Raw genomic sequence first — 22124 nt, 5'->3', positions numbered from 1 at the left:
TTGTTTTCCGCGGTTTAACTTAAGCAGTGGGGTGCCAAGTGGGTTAAGTTCGTTTACTCATCTCTCATTTATTGTATATCGGTACATAATATAGTACACTTAATCGATTTCGGTATATTTCCGTATGTCTTAGACTTATCGATAAATCCACTTGTGACGTGTAAACGCAGGCCGAAAAAGTAATTTTATTTGTTTTCTATTAACGATTTTTAAGTAAGTTTTATCAATAATGGGTTCGTTCCGCCGAGACAAAGACGAAGAAGAAGACGGTAAGTAGCAATTTAACTCACAGAACTTACTAATCGCACAGAACGAAGAGCCCCAGAACGACCGATAAGAGGGGAAACTCCAGGCTCTGTGAGAAAGGTGCTCCGCTGGCAACCAGCAGACACACACCCGCTTACACACACACACACCCACTGAAACTAACACAAAAACCAGAACAAATATAACAAAAACATAAAGAGACAACCAACAACAACAAACACTGCTAAGTTACTAAACAAATTTCGTATGTACTGACGGAAAACATGAAATATTTTTCCTCCCTAAAAAAACAACGCCCAGGCCCGACAAATGCATACCAGAACCTGGAGAAGACGTCGGTGCTGCAGGAGACGCGCACGTTCAACGAGACGCCGGTGAATGCCCGCAAATGCATTCACATTCTCACCAAGATCCTCTACCTGATCAATCAGGGTGAGGTGTTGGTGCCACGCGAGGCCACCGACTGCTTCTTCGCTATGACCAAGCTGTTCCAGTCCAAGGATGTGGTGCTGCGTCGCATGGTCTATTTGGGCATCAAGGAGCTGAGCTCGGTGGCCGAGGATGTGATTATTGTCACCAGTTCCCTGACCAAGGATATGACCGGCAAAGAGGATCTGTATCGTGCCGCTGCCATTCGTGCCCTCTGCAGCATCACCGATCACACCATGCTGCAGGCCGTCGAGCGTTACATGAAGCAGTGCATTGTGGACAAGAATGCCGCCGTCTCCTGTGCCGCTCTAGTCAGTTCGCTGCGACTGGCCACCACCGCCGGCGATGTGGTCAAGCGTTGGGCCAACGAGGCTCAGGAGGCAATGAACAGCGACAACATTATGGTGCAATACCATGCGCTGGGTCTGCTCTATCACATTCGCAAATCGGATCGCCTGGCGGTCTCGAAGCTGGTCAACAAGCTGACTCGCAGCTCCCTGAAGAGTCCCTATGCTGTGTGCATGTTGGTAAGTGAAGGAATGGCAGCTTTGACGCTGGAAATTTTATTAATGAATGTTTCGTGCATCCCCCTTAGATACGTATTGCCTGTAAACTCATCGAGGAAGAGGATATACCATCGGAGGAGCTGTCCGACTCGCCGCTGTTCACCTTCATTGAGACGTGTCTGCGCCACAAGAGCGAAATGGTCATCTATGAGGCCGCCCATGCGATTGTCAATCTGAAGAACACCAATCATCGCATGCTGTCGCCGGCCTTCTCCATTCTCCAGCTGTTCTGCAGCTCGCCCAAGGCCACGTTGCGTTTTGCTGCTGTTCGCACGCTCAACAAGGTGGCCATGACCCATCCGGCGGCTGTGACCACATGCAATCTGGATCTCGAGGGTCTCATCACGGACTCCAATCGTTCGGTGGCCACTTTGGCAATTACCACGCTGCTAAAGACTGGTGCCGAGTCCTCGGTGGAGCGTCTGATGAAGCAGATCTCCACATTTGTGGCAGAGATCTCCGATGAGTTCAAGGTGGTGGTGGTCCAGGCCATCTGTGCTCTCTGCACCAAGTACCCAAGGAAGCACACGGTCTTGATGAACTTCCTCAGTGGCATGCTGCGCGAAGAGGGCGGCCTTGAGTACAAGACATCCATTGTGGACACCATCATTACGATCATTGAGGAGAATGCCGATGCCAAGGAGTCTGGCCTGTCGCATCTCTGCGAGTTCATTGAGGACTGTGAACATGTCTCGCTGGCGGTGCGCATTCTCCATTTGCTGGGCAAGGAGGGACCATTTGCAGCCACACCCTCCAAGTATATTCGCTTCATCTACAATCGTGTTATCCTGGAGAGTCCCATTGTGCGTGCGGCTGCTGTGACCGCTCTATCGCAATTTGGAGCCTCCTGCCCGGCTTTGCTTACCAACATTCTGGTTCTGCTCGGTCGCTGCCAGATGGATCCGGACGATGAGGTGCGCGATCGTGCCACCTACTACCTGAGCATCCTCAACTCGGAGCGTGCCGATCTGTACAAGAACTACATCATCGAGCGCGAGAACTGCTCGCTGGCGCTGCTGGAGAAGGCTCTGGTGGATCATTTGAACGGCGATCTGGAGAAGCGCTTTGACATTTCCGTTGTGCCCAAGGCAGCGGCTATTGTCCGTCCAGAGATCAGCAATGATGTGATGCTGGTCACCAGCGCACCACGCCCGCCGAAGATCACACGGGAGGAGGAGAGCGCCTCGCGTTTGGCCCAGCTGCCGGGCATTCAGGTGCTCGGTCCCGTGCACCGCAGCACGGCACCCATACAGCTGACCGAAAGCGAAACGGAGTATACGGTGCAGTGCATCAAGCACATCTTTGGGCAGCATGTGGTCTTCCAATTCGATTGCCTCAACACATTGTCCGATCAGTTCCTGGAGAATGTGCGCGTAGAGCTGACCCTGCCCGAGGGTTTCACCACCAGAGCTGTCATACCTTGCCCCAAGCTACCGTACAACGAACTGCAGACAACATATGTCATTGTAGAGTTCCCACCAGATGCGGGAAGTTCCATAGGTAAGGCTCCACACTCTGCCAGAATATCCTCAGACTGTGCTCAACCGCTGTGTTCTCTTTTCAGCAACCTTTGGCGCCACTTTACGATTTGTGGTCAAGGATTGCGATCCGAATACCGGAGAGCCCGACTCGGAAGAGGGCTATGATGATGAGTATATGCTGGAGGATCTGGAGATCACAGTGGCCGATCAGATACAGAAATCGAAAAAGAACAACTTCCAGGTGTCCTGGGACGCTGCCGATAGTGAAGGTAGGAAAGGAAACTCCCTCTGAAAAAGTCCGATAAATATTTATATATTTTCTTTCTTGCAATCTTTCGCAGAGTGGCTGCAAGCCGAGGATACGTTTGTGCTGTCAGCCGTCACAACGCTACAGGATGCTGTCAATACCATTGTGAAAATCCTTGGCTTGGGCTCTGCAAATCTATCCGAAAAAGTGCCCGAAGGCACTCACCTGCACACGCTGCTCTGTTCGGGTAGGAGTCTCGGTCTCAGAGGATCAGAATTGCAATTTAAACCTTTTTTCCTCTTTGTGGTATTTCAGGCACCTTTAGAGGCGGCGTCGAAGTTCTGGTGCGGGCAAAGCTGGCACTCTCCGAGGGCGTTACGCTGAATCTGACGGTGCGCAGCACAGATCAGGATGTAGCAGAGCTAATAACAGCAGCCATCGGATAAGACAGCGAGCCATGCAGGAATCTTGTTCGGTTTCTGCGTGCCGTCAATATAATATAAACGAAAACTATAAAAAAGAAAATGAAAACCCTAAAAATTAATCGAAAAATACATAATTTTATACGTTTAAGTGATTGTCTCTGTAATATTTGTGCCCCTAACTACCCCCCATTGGCCCTTAACTGGCAACAAGCACTCCAAAGCGATGGCTTGGCCGACAGCGATCCACACACAAACATTCTTTGAATTGAATTTGAATTGTTACAACGTAGGGGCTTTGTGAAGCATCTTGCTCCAGCATCATTTAAATTTTAAAATATATTGTATGTATATGTTAATGCCTGCCCACACCCCCAATTAGCCTGGCCTGTGCATTTAGCCTAAGTATAAAACTAAAATTATGAATACATACATGTACTATATGCAATGCAATCAGAGTGAAGTTTGAGTGTTTTATTTTGTGAAGAACGTGCTTGATCTTAGCATAAAGCGGCAGATTGATGACTCGGGGACTCGTGGTGCACAAGTGGATGTTGGAAAAGAGAATACCCGTGCATAAGACTGCATACATGTCGTGTGCATAACGTGAGACATTGATTGTAGACTGATGAGAGTTTTTATTTTATTTTTACGTTTTTGGACAAACTTTCTATTGGCTGGCTTGAAGTGTTCGACGAGAGATGAGTACTTCCACAAGCATAAATCCAGTTGCTTCGCTGCTAATATGTTCCATAAGTGAAAGGACACTACGGAATTTTTTACGAATTATAAAAAAGTAAATAACAGAAAAATCCGCAGTAGACAACACAAATGTTCAATCCACAAAAAAAAATTCGATATTTGAAAAACTCATTCTTACTTTATTTTTTGTGTTTATATTGTAGTTTTTATTTAATTATAAATAACTTAAAGTTGCAATATCCTAGAGTACTTTTTTTGTTTTTCCTATTTTTACAAATTTGTTTTTGCCTTTTTTGAATCATCGTCGTCGTCTGTTCTGTTCCTTCTTCCACTGTTCATTTTCTGCTGCGTTTTCAACATTCGTCTTAAATTACAAAATTTTGTTTATATCTCGTTCGCAATGAATTTATAATTTCTTGTGCTTTTTCGTTTGTTTTTTGTTCGCAGTCGATTTACGCGATTCTCTTTTTTGCTATATTTAATTGTGTAAAATGTAACTCCAATCAATCAATCAATCAATCAATTATTTAAAATGTAAGATTCACACGCAGGTATAAAAAAATAAAATAAAATTGATATTAACAAATAACACACACACTCTCGCACACGCACAACACGCAGCACGCACTTTTTGCAGCACAATTTCACATTGATAATTTCATTTCGTTACAATTTGTTATACTATTTTTTTTCTCTTTTGTTTATTTAAATATGTCATTAGATATATGCATGTAATTATATAATTATGTCAGTGTGTGTGTTTTTGTGTATATTTGTCTATGTGTGTGTGTGTGTGTTGCACTTTTTCCCCCATTTAACCCGCGGACAAGAGACGCTCTGACGGTCGTGTGTTTGTTTCTTGTTCCTTCATTTAGCGCTTAGCTTTTCCAATTTTGCTTTATAATACAAACTAGATTGTTGTTCCCTAGCTTGGGGGCTTGCATGGGTTCCCTGCTGGGCACACACAACACACTGCTGCTGGCTGCTGACTGCTGGCTGCGTCTGGTCTGGGTTTGATTGCTCTTTTTTGCTTCTTGCCTGAACGAACATACATATTACATATTACATTTATATTACAATTAAACATATTTCGTTTACAGATTTCGTTAAGGTTTGCTTGCGCATAAAGAGGATTTTGGATTGGAGTTTGAGCCGAGTGGGTGAGTAGGGTGGTGCGAGCCCGGAGCTGAAAGTCACAACACTGCTCCGGCACTTTATAGTTCTCGGGTCTCCTGCCATCGTCTGTCCCGTGGGTTATCTTGGGGGGCGGGTGTGTTGGTACATAACTTGACTATTGAGCAGCTTATAATTGTACATTTAAGATAGTAGAGTATGCTTGGATATTTTATACAGTGAGTGAGTGCTAGCTGGTGTTGTTGTTGTTGTCGTTGGTGGTGGTTGATTGATAGGTTCCTTGTGCTGCCTGCCTTCCGCCATTCCTACGCTCTTCAACATTTGAACTTGACCATGGGAATATGCTTGGAAGACACACACTTGTCGCAGCACCACTCTGCAAACACCTCCTTGTTGAGCATTTGGAAGGCCGCCTCTGTCAGGCCCACGCAGGTTCTGCAAATATCCGATTAAACGGAGAGAGAGAGAGAAAGAACACAAAAGATTTATGTTTAGTTACGGGGAAACCCTTTAATGATTTGCTTATTGCTAGTTGCGCACTTTGCTGGTGGCTGTTAATTTACCTGTGAAAGAAGAAGTTGCATCCGGATTCACAGAACACGGCCTCATCGTTGTCGTTCACCTCCTTGTGGCACATGCCACACGGGTATATGGGCGGCGCATTGGGATTCTGGGGATTGAAGACCATCGGCTGGCCAGGCGGATACATCTTGCCCCCGCTCATTGTCATCGGTTTGGGTCCCACGCCCATCGGTCCACCCATTGGACCGCCGCCACCCATGGGTCCCATGTTACCCATTGGGCCGCCTGGACCCATAGGTCCTCCGCCGCCAAACATATTGGGGCCGGGGCCACCCATGGGACTGTGATGATGGTGGGGATGTCCATGTGCATGGTGGGGCGACATGTGCGGGTGCGGGGGTCCATTCATGCCACCTGGTCCTGGGCCCGGCCCTGGCACACCGCCCATATGCCCGTGTCCCATATGCGGACCCGCATTCCCATGCGGTCCGCCCATCATATGGGGATTGGGGCCGCCGCCACCCATGTGTGGTGGCATGCCGCCGGGACCGCCATGCATGCCGCCGCTCGGTCCGCCGGGACCCATCATATGAGGCGGCGGCGGTCCACCCGGATGATGGTGCGGATGATTCATGAGCTGCGGGTGCGGTGGACCAAGATGCGAAGGTTGCTGAGGCGGCAACATCTGATTCATGCCCATGCCAGGGCCGTGTCCATGGCCATGACCGTGACCGTGACCGTGCCCATGCCCGTGACCATGCCCATGACCGTGTCCGGGTCCATGTCCCGGAGGACCGCCCATGTGCTGCTGCTGTTGCTGCTGCTGTTGTTGTTGTTGTTGTTGCTGCTGTTGTTGTTGCTGCTGTTGTTGCTGCTGTTGTTGTTGCTGCTGTTGCATAGGAACATTCGGGTTCATTTGCTGGCCCATCATGGGTCCATTGTTATTGTTATTGTTATTTTGTGGACCATTCGGACCGGCGGGCGATTGAAGCGGACTGGGGCCAGAGTTGGGCATGCCCGGACTTGGGCCGGCACTGTTCAGCGAGTGATGCGGTGACATGGCGGGCGGCGCTGGCGAGGATGTAGGCACTGACGTGGACATCGAGCTGGCTGTCGTCGCTGTCGATGTTTGCGTGGGCGTTGACCCCGTTGCCGATGCCGAGGAGGCGGCCGACATTGTGGGGCCATTCGATTGCAGTGACGTGGGCACTCCGAGACGGCCACCGGCTGGCGACAGATGAGGATTTTGATTGTTGTTGCTTGAATTGTTGTTGTTGCCGAGCATGTTGTTGCCCGGTCCGCCAACTCCTCCTCCTCCTCCGACGCCGCCGCTGTTGTTGTTATTTGCAGGAGACATGCCACCAGGTCCGACGAGGCCACCGGGCCCAGGACCAGGCCCTGGACCGGGTCCACCTGGCATATGACTGCCATGATTCGTCGGTCCATTGCCCAGCGGACTGTGCAACGGAGGCGGACCCATTTGTCCATTGTTCATGGGTGGCTGCGGAGGTTGTTGCTGTTGTTGTTGCTGCTGCTGCTGTTGCTGCTGTTGTTGCTGCTGCTGCTGTTGTTGCTGCTGCTGCTGCTGTGGCCCAGGACCACCGGATGGCGGCCCAAGCGGGCTACCAATCGGATTACCCATCGGCGAGCCCATGGGCAGCGAATTCATGGGCGAGTTCTGGCCAGGACCACCAGCTCCTCCCATGGGGGAACCCTGCATGGCCCTCTGGTTGGGTCCATTCGGACCACCGCCCATTGGCGAGAGTCCTCCCATGCCCATGTGATGTGGTGATATGCTTGGTCCTCCCATATTGCCCATTGGACTCATGCCGCCCATGCCGGCCATGGCGCCCATCGGACTGCCCATAGGCACGGGGCCACCGGGACCAGGTCTGCCGTGGTTCATATGCGGCGGCAGTCCCACTCCAGGTCCGGGTCCCATCGCATGCGGATGCATTGGACTCATGCCGCGCATCGGCGGCGGACCGCCCATGTGGTGGGGTGGCCCATGCGGGTGTCCCATCGGTCCACCGGGATGGTGCGGATGCATATGGGGGTGCATATGCGGCGGACCACCGCCCATGCCCATGCGATCCTCCCAATGCGGGTGCGGATGGCCGCCGCCAAAGTGTCCCGGTCCGCCAGGACCTCCGCCCATTTGGTTCATGGCCGCCATCGCTGCGGCGGCCGAGCTCGACATGGCCGACACCTGGGGACTGTCGTCAAAGGGATTCGAGGCAATAATGGTGTCTCCGAAGCCACCCATCGGCGGTGGCGGCAACAGATCCTGGGGCGTTGGTGGTGCTGATTGTTGCTGCATTGAATTGGCAGCGGCGGCCGCAGCTGCTGCCGCCGCCGCCGCTGCCGCAGCTGCCGAGTTGGCGGCATTCGAGGTTTTCCGCCGCTTCTTCGGATTGCTCGGCGCCGAGATGATATCCGACGGAGGCGGCGGTTTGAAGTCAGGCGGACAGAGACCGCCTGCTGGACCCGGCAAACGATATGGCGCCATACCGAGATTATGGGTCATGTTAGAGGTATTTTTCTTCCGAATGGTGGCAGCTTTTTCTTTAACTACGGGGGGAAGAAATTCTATCTAAGCGGCGTCGTCAATCCCTCGCTGGAGATCTCGACGCGGTGTGAAGAAAGGAAGAAATGCGGCTTCGGGGTGGACTGCCGATGCGGCGTGTGATGCTGGACTTGATGTTCCTGTAGCTGTTGCCGATTCGATGGTGATATGGATGGATGGCGGCGCACAATCGCTTCACGGTGATCGGTGATCTTCTGCTCTCACTCGACTGTTATCCACTTGGTGCGGCCTGATACCGCCAAAAGCATATCGACCTAAGCAAAGAGGGCAGAGCGTGAGTAATTTTGTCAGCTAATTGCTCAATTATTTTTCACATATTTACCGAATCATCTTAGCACAAGGACAACAAAATTTTTAAAAAACTATTCCCAAGAACGAGCACGGGCACGGAACAACGGCACAACGGCAACCTTTGCAATTTGGAGCTGGCAACTCTACGCGCGCATGTCGTCAGCGTTGGCAGCGTCGTGTTGTCTCGAAAGCGCCAAGCCAAGCAGCAGCACCTGCAGCGGCGCGGCTGCAGCACACACAAAAACAAATATGCACTGGATCTTTTTCGTCGTTTATTGCAATTACGTGCTGGCTTTATATTTATTTTACTTCCGATTTAATTGGTGTGGAAGCTGTAAGTGGACGCACGCTACGCTGCAATGCGCGTTGCCTTTTTGTTTTATTTTCTCACACACAGCGCCACTAGCTCTGCTTCTTCTTCCTCTTCTTGCCAGCGATTTTATGTTCTCTTTGCACCACCGCCGCGGCAGCTATTCGCTGCGTTTGGCCTTTAATTGCAGCACTATGGGGTATAGTGCCCAATATTTAGCACACGATAATGGTTAGCGACAATTATTATTAAATAATACACACTTTTTGTACTTTGCACGCGATCGGGTTTCGTGGTTTTCTTTTTTGTTGATGGCCGCTGCTGCGCTACTGCAGCATCAACTTTTAATGAGTAGCGGATTTGAGTAATGCCGCGGCCCAAGGTAGCACACACTATCGGGGTTCAGTGGGAACGCACTGTGTCGGATTTTATCATTAATGCATCCAACTTTGTTTATTTTGTTTAATTTTTGCGTTAGAAGAGCGAAAAAATATAAATAATTTTCATCGCCTGCCAGCCAGTGTGACCGTATCTCGATAAACCCCAAAATGCCGGAATTCCACAAGACGAAAAGAGGGACCAGAGCAGGCAAATGCATGTTTGCCCAACGATAATGTAAAATGAATTACAGAAAATTTAGTTTAACAATGAAATTTTTAATTATTTGATTGTTAATTCCTTTTTTCAGTTAAATTATATTAATTTCAAATATTGTCAAATAACTTTTCCTCGATTCGAGTCCACCGATAACTAGTTTTAACTATCAATGGCATCCCATCTCTAGCTAGGGTGACGCTTGTTTATTGGCGCTGTTTGTTTAAAATTTGTCAAATTCTTAATTTAATCGAAGTACTGCAGAATGTGGAGCAACTTTGAGGCGTCTCCTTGCGAGGATGAGACCATATCGAATGTGTTCTCCTCGCGTGGCATGTTCCGGATAAGCAGCGAGGAGGAGGTAATGTTCGCCATTCAAACGAATCAACAGTTAGCTATGCTACAATTTCCCTTTGTTAGGTCGAGAAATACCCAGAGGTTTTGGCTTCCGTGCAATGCGGCAAAATGGTGATATCCATAGACAAGAGTCTGCTGCTGCTGGAGGACGAACTGGTGGCGAAGTGCAGCTTCCTCAGTTTCAGTGCGCAGATCGAAGCCATTGCCATCTCCAGCAGCGGCAATCTGATTGTGTGCGGCCTCAGCGATGGCGAAGTTCACGGTGTGTTCATCAAGGGATTGCTTTTGTTCAGCGTTTGCGTGAAACTGGAGGATGTGAGCCTTACGGGTGGCACCTTCAGAAGCATCCACCAGTGCGATCAAAGATTCTACTTTACCTGCAAGAATGGTAGCATCTATGGGTGAGTCGCTGCATGGAGGAGTTCCTTTGGCCTGAAATGACAAACGATTCATTCCTGTAGCTTGAGCGAAATTGATGAAGCCACCTTGGAGTCTGCGACGAACATAACCCTCAATGACAACGAGACCATTGCCTGCGAGAAGGCCATCCTGGACGATGTCACCATCAAGCGCATTACCAAGGGTCGCCCAATGGGCAATGTCGACTGCGCTGTGCTCTTCAAGCAGCTGTCGTCGGTGGGCCACATTTCCGCACAGAATAATCAGGAAGTGCGTGGCGCGGATCACGGCTTGATCATCTCCGGTGATCAGGGCACGGCCAACTTCAAGACGTCGGCTAATGATGTCACCCGCATCAGCCTGCCTGCGCATTATGGCAGCCTGAAGCAGATCTACAATTTGGATGATTGTGTGTAAGTTGTGGAACAAAAGTTTTCCGTGGGCTAGGTCTTATTCGGATTTCATATTTGCCTTAGGATTGCACTCACCAACTCTGGTCACCTGCTGGACATCTGTCCGTACACACGCACAGTGAATTTGTGCCAATCGTCACAGGGTCGCACCTTGTTGATCGAGGATCTGCTGGTCATGGAGTGCAGCGAGGAGTGCATTGAGCTGCTGATTCTCACCAAGCCAACGGATGAGGGGCGCTTAATGAAGATTGTGGAGTATCCATGTAGGTTTTTCTTACCATTTCACGCCATTATTTACTTAATCTTCTATAAATCCCACAGCTCTGAGATGCAAAAATGAAGTGGAAGTGCCAGAGCATGCCTGGCTGGTGCGCCAGCCAAAGTGTGCCGTCAATCTGTACTATTTGGCAGCCAAGGAGGCGAACCAAAGCAGTCTGCCCTCAGTGGTGGAAATGATGCTGGTCTCGGAGACGGATCCCAGTGATCGATTCAAGAAACTCGTGGCCAAGGGCCGGCTGGAGGAGGCCGAGGAGTTTGGCAAACAATTCGAGCTGTGCCTGCAGCCGATCTTTGAGGCCAAAGCCAAGCGCATACTGGTGGAGCTCTGCAACTCCGATTCCCAATTGAAGGACCCTGAAGTGGATGCTAAATTCCAGATCCTGCTGCAGTTGCTCTCGCAGATTGAGAGCAAAGCGTTTATTAAGAACAATCGCATGATCAACCTAAGTTCGCGGCACATTCTAGAGCGCTATCTGCGCGAGATTCAAAAACGTTTAAGCTTCGAGGTGGGTCTGGGTTTGCTTTGCTTGTGGGTTTGGCTTTAAATTTATCTTTTTGTTTTGCAGGAGGATGAAGAGGATATGCTGGAGATTGACGAGCAGCTGCATCGTCTCAAGACTCTGGCCATTACCGATCCGTACGAGTGCAACAGCGACTGGCAAAAGTTCATTTACGACAACAATTTGGTGCGCGTGGTCAAGTCGCTGTTCAACACCGATATGCCCACGGCCTGTCTCATCTGGCGCCGCCATTCCAGCAGCATTCTGCCGCACCTCAACGAGGATGAATTGCGCACACTGCTGGGCTTCATACCGAGCAACACGAAGCCGTTTAATGTGGTGCAATGGCTGCGTCAGTTCATACCGATGGTCAGCAATACGCATCCCAGCATTATGCCATTCATTACCGACTGGAGCATTGAGATGACGCGCAAGCTGCAGTATAACACGCATTGGCCAAATATTGGCCTGGAGTTCGCCACCAAAATCTTGGAGATTTTTGAGGAAATTCAATTTACATATTCGTAAGTTCCATTGGAATGCAATCCTCAAACAAAGTTGTGATTTGTTTCCCCTTTTTAGTGACGTGCGACGGCAGCAGGAGCGGAATGTGGGTAAGCTGCGGGACCTGGTCAATGCATTGCAGGATTTGTTTGTGCTAAAGACCAACTACAACATGGGCTTCACATTGGACAACTACATGCAGGACTCGATAGATGCCACAGCCTTGAGCATACTGCAGCATGTGCAGCTGGATAAGCTGCAGCGACTGGTGAAGGACTTTATGTATCCCATATTCCAGGAGAAGGGACGCCAGCCACTGGCCGTCATCAAGCAGTACATTGCCCAGCTAGTGGCCAGCCGTCAGTCGTCCAGCAAATGGCTGGAGCGGGCCATGGCCTGCATTGAGCTGCTGCACAACGAGGACAGTCGCTTGGAGTGCGCTCTGTCGGTGCTGCAGAATGCGCCGTTGCCTTGGCCCGAGACTTTGGGGCCGCTGATCAAGCTGCGCAACTCAACGCATCCGCTGGCCGCGAAGATCAATGCAGAGTATGAGATTCAGGTGATCAAGATCATGAAAGTGAAGTATGGCTGGCCGGCAGACAGCTCGGCGGACATCAACCTGGAGCTGTTTATGATGCGCATCGTGAAACTGAATCTGCCCGACATGCTGGACGATATACGCACACTGACCAAGGCGGCGCCAGAGATCTCCACCGGTGCTAATTTCAACTGCTGCTACCAGATGGCCAGACGCGGGCAAATCGAAATGGCCTACGAGTTCTTCAAGTCTCTGGGCAGCGAAACGAACGACAAGCATCGCCTGGATGTCGTGGAGATCTTTGCCAATCTGCTGGAGAACAGCTCCACGGCTTCGTTTGTCAACGAAACCAAAGTGCAGGAGCATCTGAATGTGCTGGAACTCTTTAAGCTGTTCCTGCCACACGTTGAATCTGTGTACGAGCGTCGCTACCTGATCATCAAGCATCGTTTCCATCTACGCGAGAAGTTCAGCATTGAGCTGAGCTGCAGCGGCGAACTTATCCCACTGTGTCGCCGCCACGAGCTGCTGGATGAGGCGATTGAGAGGATCATTGAACGTGCGCAGGCCACGCTGAATGTGTCCGCTTTTATGGCCAGCGAAATGGGTGAACTCTGCACGGCGCTGGATCTGTCGAAAGTGTTTGGTCTGCAGCGGCTGTGCCAGCGTGTGGCATGTCTGCCCCTCAGCTGTGCCTTGGCCTATCATGTCCTGCAGTTCTTCGATTGTGTGCCAGCCAACAGCAGTGATTACATTAACCTGGCCTTGGAGTTGATTGTCCAGCAAATTGACTCGGCAAAGGGCAACAATCAGGGTGGGTTTTGGCAGCTAAAAGCGTGTCTGGCTTTTGCTTATCTCTCAAGCTATTTCCCTTTGCAGACTCTCCATCATCGCTGCAATTGATCAACGAGAGTGATCCCTTGAGCTTCCCTCTGGCCTACGATCTGCTCACGTCTGCCTTGCTGCATGAGCGAAGCCGTCGGAGGGATCTTGTGGAGCTCATTCAGTACATTCGTGTGGCAGTTATACACTATCCCCTGGATGCCATCACCACGCACTACAATGGCAAGGAGCAGGCGATCAATGAGAACATTTGTCGCGCCCTGGATGGCACGCCAATGGCTTTGGGCGAGACAACGCTTAACTTTACGAGTGCCCTGAATGGTTCGTTTGATGTGAAACCACTGCCGCAGCAGCTGCAGCAAACAACATCGAAGAAACGCTACTCGGTGTCCATGTTCGATGAGGTGGAAGTGCAGCCAGCACAGCAGCCGCAACAGAAGGTATGCCTGATCTTTGCTTGATGCCCTGTAGCATCTGCTAACCAAAGAACTTCCCTCTTTTGTGCAGCGAAACATCAGTGGTCGCCTGCCCATTGTCAAGTTCTTGGCCCGCACGCTGCTGGTGATGATTACAGAGGCGGAGCCCACGAATTCAATGCTGCTGCAAGTGCGCCAATCGCTGGCGGAGAATGTCAAGGCAGACATTGATGGTGCACGCGCCGATTTCTTTCTGTCGCTGGAGTATCTGACCAAGGCCAAGGAGCACGATGTGTGGTATGTGATGTCGCAGTATCTGCTGGAGTATCAGAAGCAGAACTGCAAAAAGAAGCGGATCATCAATGAGGGCTTCATCTCGCTGCAACTGAGGCGCATCTTCCGGAATGCCATGAACAACAAGGATGCTAATTTCATAGAGCTATTCAGCATGCTGGTGGCCGATGGTGAGGCGGTGGCACAGCTCGATAAGCTCTCCACGGAGGTGAAGACCGATCTGCAGAAGATTAACTTCCTGACGCTCTCGGCCATGTACAGCGAGCACATTGAGGACATGGACAATGTGCAAATAATACGCGCCAAGTGGGTTAATTTATTTCTTCATTTAGTTGCTTATTCATGGATGTTCTTTCAGGCGCCTCAAGCTCTATTATTATCTGGAATTCTGTCAGCAGGATCCACGCATCAAGGGCAAGTTCAATGCGGACATGGACAACATTGAGCATCTGCTGAAGGAGTTCCACAACAAGCAGCTGGACGTGACGCTGCTGGAGCGCATGAGCCGTGACTTTGGCTTTGACTATCAGAAGATTCTCATCACTCAGATTCTAAGCATACTGAATGCCCAGGAGCTGCGTTTCGAGATCAAGCGTGACACCTTCGGCGACGATGAATTGGTCATGCTGAGCAGCGCCCAGGAGATGCAGGAGATGTGCCAGCCGTACATCAATGAGATCAAAAACGTGGAGCTATTTACCTCCAAGCTGAAGCAATTTATTGAAGAGATCAACATCTACTTCTACGAACTTTACATGTGCGTCATCAACATCTTAATGTTCTTTGATGCTGCACCCAAAGAGATGGAGATCTGGACCAATATTTTACACTTTCTGCGCCACAAGATGATCACGCGACGACGCAATCGTCCGGGACAGCTGGAGACGGACATGTGGCTCAAATCGCAGCGGGAGAATGGCGTGCTACCGAAAATCTCGCGCTATCGTTTGCCCTTCAAGCCAATTGTCGAGCAACCGCTGAAGGATATACTCGGTATGTGGCCAACAATATTTACCCCTGGGAATTACTCACTTGTTTGCCTGCTCCTACAGATAGCGAGCTGAATGTGGACAACTGCCAGAGCTGGTTTCCGCTCATCCAAATGTATACGGCCCTCAAGGGCTCCAAGGACAGCAACCAGAACTGTGATTACTTCTGCATGTCGGCGGTGAAGAACTCAATAGCCGAATACAAGTCGAAGAACGAGTCGGAATCGTGGAGCTTGCATCCCACAAACAATGCCTTTCTCAAGTCGATCCTGCGGCTCGTGAAGAAGGTGCACAATCCGAACAAAGCCTTTCTCATACTCTACTTTGTGTCGAACTATGCTCGCGATGGTGCGGACATGGTGGAGGCCTCCTACGAGTGCTGGAACTTTATCAAGGAGAGCGGCCATCTGATCACCGATGCCAAGAGTCAGGAGCAAGTGGCGAAGGTGAAGCGTCGCTATCCCATACAGAAGACACAGCACTTGCTGTATGTCTACGGCCTAACCGACGAGAAGCTGCTGCGACTGGTGGAGAATCCCACGGAGCTGATACACAGCCTCTACCACCACGAGCTGATCATCAAGTCCAGCAAGGTGGACATCAATGCGCTGGTCACGGAGATAGCCAATCTGCACGATCTCAACTTGGGCTCCATACAGTTCCGTTTGCTGCAGAAGTGGCTCTCGGTGACCATGGAGCCGGCAGATGGCACTATGCTGGAGGAGACTTTCTTGGAGGATCAAAACTGGTCCGATCAGCATGGCGCGGGCGACACCAGCTGCATTGGCGGCAGCAGCAGCGATGATGCCAGCGAGAATGTGGTGCGCGCATTTTATATACTCAGCAGCTGGCCCAAATCGGAGGCTGTGAAGTTTCTGGTGGGCCTAATATTCAAGGGAGGGTAAGGGGAACATAAAACTTTGTATATTTATAGTAGAACAATATATTTATCGCTCTCTCTCTGTGTTAGCTCCGTGAACACCTCCACACAGCTGCAGATGTACGAGTGCTATTCGAAGCTCAACGATGGCAGCAACTCCTTCACGAACACCATCAGCCAGCGCCAGTTTATCACCATCAAGTGCGTCCACGAGCTGAAGGCGCTCGGCTACAAGTCAAACATTGACAAGTTCGCCGATGATCACTGCAACAAGATTGATATTCTGAAGATGATTTGGCAGCGCAATGCCGAGAATCCGCTCTCGCTGGAGGTGATGGCCAACATTTGTCTGGGCTTTGATATCCACTTGCCCAAGATCTGGAATGGCATACTCAAGCGTATGGTGATGTTTCATATGCTGCGCGAACTGAATGCCCTGCTGGATGTGCTCAGTTGTCGTCCACAGTTGCTGCATCTGGATGGACTGGCATTGGCCTGGGACTATGTGCTCTGCCATCCGCTGAAGAATGCCGTGCAGACGCGTTCGTTTGCCCAGGAAGAGCTGCTGCACAAGACGCTGTTGCGGCTGCAAGGCTGTCCAGTGGTGCATGCCCTCAATCTCGTACAGTTTGCCGAGCTGTGCATACTGATCCATCGACCACACATGGCAGCAGCTCTACTCAGCTTCTGCCAAAGCAGCGAGCAGCGTGAAAAGGTCAAAAAGGTGGGTGTACTTTCAATTAATTTAAGGTATAAAAGAACTGTCTTTAAATGTTCATTTTATTGCAGCTAATTGCGAACCGACAAGGAGACAATCTACGGCAACATATCTTGGATTTGGAAGAGGCTGGCCTGCTGCCTGTGGTACTCAATTTTGCACTCAAAGAATTGAAGCTGTAGACATGGATTTGCATTATATTTTGCCCATGCAAACAATATTTAATTAATGTTTAAATCTATTTCCAAACTAAATTAAACAAATCCATAATCGAATCGTAGATCATGAATGTAATGGCCACATCGAGACAGACTCTGCCCAGGCGTGGCACTGTGCCTTTGTAGAAGGCCATGGGACCCTCGTGGCGTATGATCTTCAGGGCACAGTCCACCGAGTTCTTGTATTTAGCCGCATCCAAGCTCTGCATGCGTGTCTTGACCACATCGATGGGATTATTGCCAAACACCGATGCGGCACCGGCAATGGCACCAAAAATACCAACCAACACTTTTGGCACCGACTTTGTCCGGTCTTTGCCCGTGTACAAGTCCTTCAGCGAGAAGAGCACAAAGAAACGAATGGCCTGATTGGAGCCCTGCTTCACCACAGTGGCTGGCAGTCCCTTGTAAATGCCACCAATTCCTAGGGCAGCAGAAAGACAATTCAGCACATGGAACCTTATGTCAGTCTCTATGATAATTACCTTCACTCTTGAAGATCTGCCCAATGCCATGAAACAGACCCTTGTACTTGGGCTTTGCGCTTCGTTGATCGCTGATGAAACGCACCTTGATTGTCTCCATTGGTGTGACGGCCACAACCGCCTCTGTCATGCCAGCCAACATGCCGGAGAAGAAGCGTTTCGTCATGGTCAGTTCTCCACCATCACCGCGCATCTTAGTGCTATAGAACTCAAAGGCCCCAAACCTAATCCACAGTAGTCCATTCAAATTGTCAATCTATATCTTTATCTAGAGGTCCAGCTCCTTACCTGGCTGCACTTTTTGGTATGCTGCCCAGCAGCAACACGCTCAAGCCGCGATAGAGGCCAAAGAATCCCTTATTCTTGACCGTTTTCGTCACACAGTCGGCGATGCCATTGAATTTCTTCAGTTCCCCCTTCTCGTCCAGCTGCAGTTGTGTCTTCACGAACTCCGTGGGGTAAGTGATGAGAATTTCCAACCCACCAGTAATACCGCCGGCAATGATGCCCTTCAGACCTTTTTCTCCACTGTTGGCTGCAACGGGAGATGGCACAGGCGGCTGCATTATTACTTTATGCCTTTTGAGCTTGAACTAAATAATATTTTAACAAAACGAGAAAAGTCAAAGCCGGTCTGCTAGCTCGAGTGACAGACAGGAGTGACAGTTTGTATTCGATTGCATTTAGAATTCGAATACGTCGGCGACTCCTTGATTAATTCTTGTTGTAAATATTCGTCAAACTTTTGTAAAAATGTTGCATTGAAAACTCGATGAAGAAGTGGCACTCTAGGAACAGTTAGTTTGAACTCCAACCATAATTTGTTGTCTGCAAATTTCCAACTTGCAGCAACTTTCCACTTAGAAAGCATTATTTCATTACAAACATAAATAGTCTCAATTATCAATTAATTCATTCACAAAATAACTACAACGAGTTGTAAATTGTGTTAATTGAGGAGAGAATTTGGGGAGGCTCGATTTTCGTATTTAAAATTAACAACCTGCACGCTGACGTCATATTTATCGCTATCGCTGCACAGTAGCAACAGTGGCTGAAAAAATGAAGAAAAATGCAGTTAGGTATTAAAAAATGTTAGATATTGGCTTGAAACTGCTTTAATTATAACTAATTTGCATTCCTGCTTGCTTCAAGTTCTACAATGAATACTTTTTCGTTGCCATTGTACGTTTCTTGTGTTTCCCACACGCATTTGATTGTGTGCCCACTGTGCCAATCAGCTGTTTCTGCCAGCAGACTGGAATTTTGTGCCGAAACAGAAGTGGAAATCTAAATTAAACTAAAAATGCTGCGTTCGCTGTTTGGAGCACAAAAGTGCTGGGGCTTGGTCAGCAGATCTGCTGGTCAGAGCCGAAAACTCATCGATATGAGCACAAAGGTGTCGCCCGCTGCCTGGACAGTGTCCAGGTGAGAGTTCAATCGATAATAGAAATCTTGCAGCTATAATCAAATGTGTATCTATAAACAGAAGGCATTATTCACCGCCCACGCACATCAAGCAGTCGGCGGTGCCCAATGATTCCGGCACCATGGCTGAGAGTAAGAACAGCAGTGACATCAATCTTCCGGTACTCTCATTTCACACCTGAATTTTCCTTTGCAGTCAAGCTGGAGATGATGAAGAGATTGGGCCTGGAGCCGGGCTATAATCCGTTGCCCAAGTCTCGCGAGCATTTACTCAAGTATCAGCCGAAGCTGGAGGATCTGCCGGCACGCGCCATGCAGGACTCGTTCACGTCGGCTATTCTGCCCCTGAGCACGGACCGTACGCTGCAGGACAAGTATGTCAACTATGTGGGCAGTGTGCGCTTGGGCAGGCTGCTGGAGGATATGGACATGTTTGCAGGTAAATGGCAGACATCAGAAAGAGTCCATTCATTTGCCCACCAATTGATATTTTCCAGCCTGGTGCTGTCACAAACATTTGAAGCTGCCCTATCTGCCGGAGGGTGTGCATCTGCCATACACTTTTGTGACCATACTCGTGGATCGCATCGATTTCACCAAGCTCAAGGCCTCCGGCACCGAGGATATTCGTCTCTCCGGTCATGTCTCCTGGGTGGGCACCAGCTCCATAGAGGTTGTGGTGTGGCTGGAGCAAATGGTGAATGGCAGCTACATGAAACTGACGCGAGCTCTCTTCCTGATGGCCGCCAGGAATGCCATCAACACGGCAGCTGCTCCCGTCAACCCTATACAGCCGGCCAACGATGAGGAGAAGGTCATTCTGGCCGGTGGCAAAGATCGCAAGCGTCAGCGCCAGATCCGTTGCGCAGAGTCCGTCTTCAATGTGGAGCCCAACGATCCCGAGCAGACGCTCATGTATCAGCTGTACAAGCGGACCACGCCCAGCACCACGCTGGAGCTGAACAAGCGCATTCTGCCGCCCAACTGCCGCTGGATGTCGGACTCGTACCAGATGAGCACCATACCCTCCTTCCCGGAGCATCGCAATCACCATAATCGAGTCTTTGGCGGATTTCTTATGCGCAGCGCGAGCGAGATAAGTTGGGCGGCCGCTTTCCTCTACTGCAAGAAGCGGCCCAAGCTGGAGCACATCTCGGACATCAGTTTCGAGAAGCCAGTGGGTGTGGACAGCTTCATCAAGATGACCGCCTATGTGGTCTTCACGCAGCTTAACTACATGCAGATCATGACCGTGGCGGATGTGCTGGACACGCAAACCGGCAATCAGGTCACCACGAACACATTCTACTACACCTTCTCGGCGCCGGATGCAGTCACAGAGGTGCTGCCACGCTCGTATCACGAGACCATGTGGTACATACAGGGACGCCGCAAGTTTGAGGCCAGCATGGGCATGAAGTAGACATATGTATTTACATCTGTGGTAAAACATAACCCAATGATAATTAACCGAGCCGAGGCTATATGATATGATATGAGATACTTAATATTTCCTGTTCAGCTGTGCAATGTGCTAATAAAATGTAATCCTCTATGCTGATAGCGTTACGTCTAGGGCCCCACAGAGACTGTTGTGGGCCCAAAAGCTTTTTCAACGCAGATGTTAGATTAGTTCTCCCTTCAGCGGCAGCGACGTGTTCTGACCTTCTCTTCGTGCTCAACGTCTCTCCCACTCTCTGAGCGCTTTGCACCTGCATCACTGCAAGTTCTCTGTGCAAATGTGTTTGAGTTTTATTACGTGATATTTTTCAACAAGCAGGCGGGCCAGTAGTGACAGCAAAACTACTCGGAAAGATGCATCGTTTGATGGCACGTGGAACGTGTAGAATTCTAGCAAAGAGCTGGACCCACAGAGGTTCTTCAGAGCCCTGCACATTCATTGCCAGCCGGAATCCCAGGCCATATGGAACGCAGAAGTCCGATGGCTTCAGCCACATGCTGACATCCGATCACTGTTCGGGCAACCTAGCAGATGGTGAGTGACAAAAGTGCACCGAAGAGAATTTACTCAATGTATCCCCATCCCTGCACAGTTGTTAAGAGCATCCGCGATCGGGTAGATGTGGATTTTGGCTATCATACGGTGCCCAAGCCGCGCGATCATCTCTTAAAGTACCAGCCAAAGCTCGAGGAGCTGCCCACACGCAGCATGCTGGACTCGCACACCACGGTCGTGTTGCCTCTTAGCTCGGATGAGTATATACGGGAGCGGTATGTCAACTATTTGGGTAGGGTACGCATGGGACGCATCATGGAGGAGCTGGATATGTTTGCCGTGTGGCTGTGCCACCGGCATGTGCTGCTGCCCAATCTGCCAAAGGATGTGCCGCTGCCGTACACATTTGTCACGCTGCTCGTCGACAAGGTGGAGTTCATCAACATTGAGCGGCTCAAGGCCAATCATGACATCCATCTGAGTGGACACATTTCGTGGACGGGTCGCAGCTCCATGGAGATCACCATCTATGTGCAGCAGCTGGCGGATGGCGAGTACATCGATGTGACAAAGGCTCTCTTTCTTATGGTGGCTCGCAATGCCACAAACACTGGCTCGGCGCCCGTTAATCCCCTGAAGCCTGCCAATGACACGGAACAGGCCATCTGGCAGGAGGCCGAGAAACGCCAAAAGCAACGCCGCACAGCGCAAACCGAATCGGTGCTCAATTCTCCACCGCGAGAGCACGAGCAGGCCATTATGTATGACCTGCTCAAGCGCACCACCATACCGGACAACATGGACCTCAATCGACGCATTCTGCCCCCCAAGTGCCGATGGATGCAGGACTCGCAGCAAACCACCATGATATCCCCATTCCCAGAGAATCGCAATGCCCAGAACACCATATTCGGTGGCTACATCATGCGGCAGGCCGTCGAGATTAGCTTCATTATGGCCAGCATCTATCTGCGCGGCCGTCCAATACTCCATTGCATCTCGGACATTAGTTTTCTTAGCCCCGTGAAGGTGAACACGTTCCTGCAGATGACCGCCTATGTGGTGTACACGAACAAGAACTATGTGCAGCTGATGACGGTGGCACACATTTGGGATGTGCAGAGTGGCGAGGACAGGACCACAAATATCTTCTACCTGACCTACAAGGCTGACAAGATTGTGGACGAGGTGCTGCCGCGTTCGTATCGCGAAATGCTATGGTATATCCATGGCAGGCGAAAGCTACTGGCGGCCCTCAAGCTGGAGCCCGAGTACCCAGGCGAGACCGATGGAGAGAAAGCAAAAACTGAAAATAAATGAGACGCGCTTAGTTCTTTCATACCTCGACACAGAG

At 50.1% G+C, this 22124-nt stretch overlaps 6 protein-coding genes across 6 annotated transcripts; 4 read left to right on the top strand and 2 right to left on the bottom strand.

Annotated features, from left to right (window-relative positions):
- Positions 1 to 112: 112 nt before the first annotated feature.
- LOC117899336 (coatomer subunit gamma) lies at positions 113 to 3525 on the top strand. Its single transcript, XM_034809274.1, has 6 exons — positions 113 to 269; positions 568 to 1223; positions 1292 to 2762; positions 2827 to 3012; positions 3085 to 3237; positions 3306 to 3525. Exons 1-6 carry the CDS (start codon positions 230 to 232, stop codon positions 3434 to 3436), a joined length of 2637 nt encoding a protein of 878 aa, XP_034665165.1. The 5' UTR covers positions 113 to 229; the 3' UTR covers positions 3437 to 3525.
- Positions 1371 to 9508, bottom strand: LOC117899337 (protein pygopus). The gene is made up of 4 exons (XM_034809275.1): positions 8680 to 9508; positions 5812 to 8611; positions 5558 to 5683; positions 1371 to 1381 (listed from the first exon to the last, which is right to left on the bottom strand). The coding sequence occupies exons 2-3, from the start codon at positions 8295 to 8297 to the stop codon at positions 5563 to 5565; spliced, it is 2607 nt and encodes an 868-aa protein (XP_034665166.1). The 5' UTR covers positions 8298 to 8611; positions 8680 to 9508; the 3' UTR covers positions 1371 to 1381; positions 5558 to 5562.
- Positions 9509 to 9718: 210 nt separating this feature from the next.
- LOC117899334 lies at positions 9719 to 16957 on the top strand. Its single transcript, XM_034809271.1, has 13 exons — positions 9719 to 9913; positions 9973 to 10310; positions 10371 to 10721; positions 10785 to 10984; positions 11043 to 11506; positions 11567 to 12024; positions 12083 to 13356; positions 13422 to 13825; positions 13893 to 14401; positions 14454 to 15088; positions 15148 to 15985; positions 16055 to 16688; positions 16754 to 16957. The coding sequence occupies exons 1-13, from the start codon at positions 9818 to 9820 to the stop codon at positions 16862 to 16864; spliced, it is 6312 nt and encodes a 2103-aa protein (XP_034665162.1). The 5' UTR covers positions 9719 to 9817; the 3' UTR covers positions 16865 to 16957.
- LOC117899364 (putative tricarboxylate transport protein, mitochondrial) lies at positions 16898 to 17970 on the bottom strand. Its single transcript, XM_034809343.1, has 3 exons — positions 17674 to 17970; positions 17386 to 17609; positions 16898 to 17324 (listed from the first exon to the last, which is right to left on the bottom strand). Exons 1-3 carry the CDS (start codon positions 17949 to 17951, stop codon positions 16921 to 16923), a joined length of 906 nt encoding a protein of 301 aa, XP_034665234.1. The 5' UTR covers positions 17952 to 17970; the 3' UTR covers positions 16898 to 16920.
- Positions 17971 to 18622: 652 nt separating this feature from the next.
- LOC117899348 (acyl-coenzyme A thioesterase 9, mitochondrial) lies at positions 18623 to 20368 on the top strand. The gene is made up of 4 exons (XM_034809300.1): positions 18623 to 18813; positions 18875 to 18945; positions 19010 to 19252; positions 19311 to 20368. Exons 1-4 carry the CDS (start codon positions 18692 to 18694, stop codon positions 20234 to 20236), a joined length of 1362 nt encoding a protein of 453 aa, XP_034665191.1. The 5' UTR covers positions 18623 to 18691; the 3' UTR covers positions 20237 to 20368.
- Positions 20369 to 20613: 245 nt separating this feature from the next.
- LOC117899347 (acyl-coenzyme A thioesterase 9, mitochondrial) lies at positions 20614 to 22123 on the top strand. Its single transcript, XM_034809299.1, has 2 exons — positions 20614 to 20809; positions 20868 to 22123. Exons 1-2 carry the CDS (start codon positions 20629 to 20631, stop codon positions 22088 to 22090), a joined length of 1404 nt encoding a protein of 467 aa, XP_034665190.1. The 5' UTR covers positions 20614 to 20628; the 3' UTR covers positions 22091 to 22123.
- Position 22124: the final 1 nt, after the last annotated feature.

This window comes from Drosophila subobscura, chromosome O (assembly GCF_008121235.1).
Source record: "Drosophila subobscura isolate 14011-0131.10 chromosome O, UCBerk_Dsub_1.0, whole genome shotgun sequence".
Classification (NCBI taxonomy): domain Eukaryota; kingdom Metazoa; phylum Arthropoda; class Insecta; order Diptera; family Drosophilidae; genus Drosophila; species Drosophila subobscura.
This window is presented reverse-complemented; position numbering and strand designations above follow the sequence as displayed.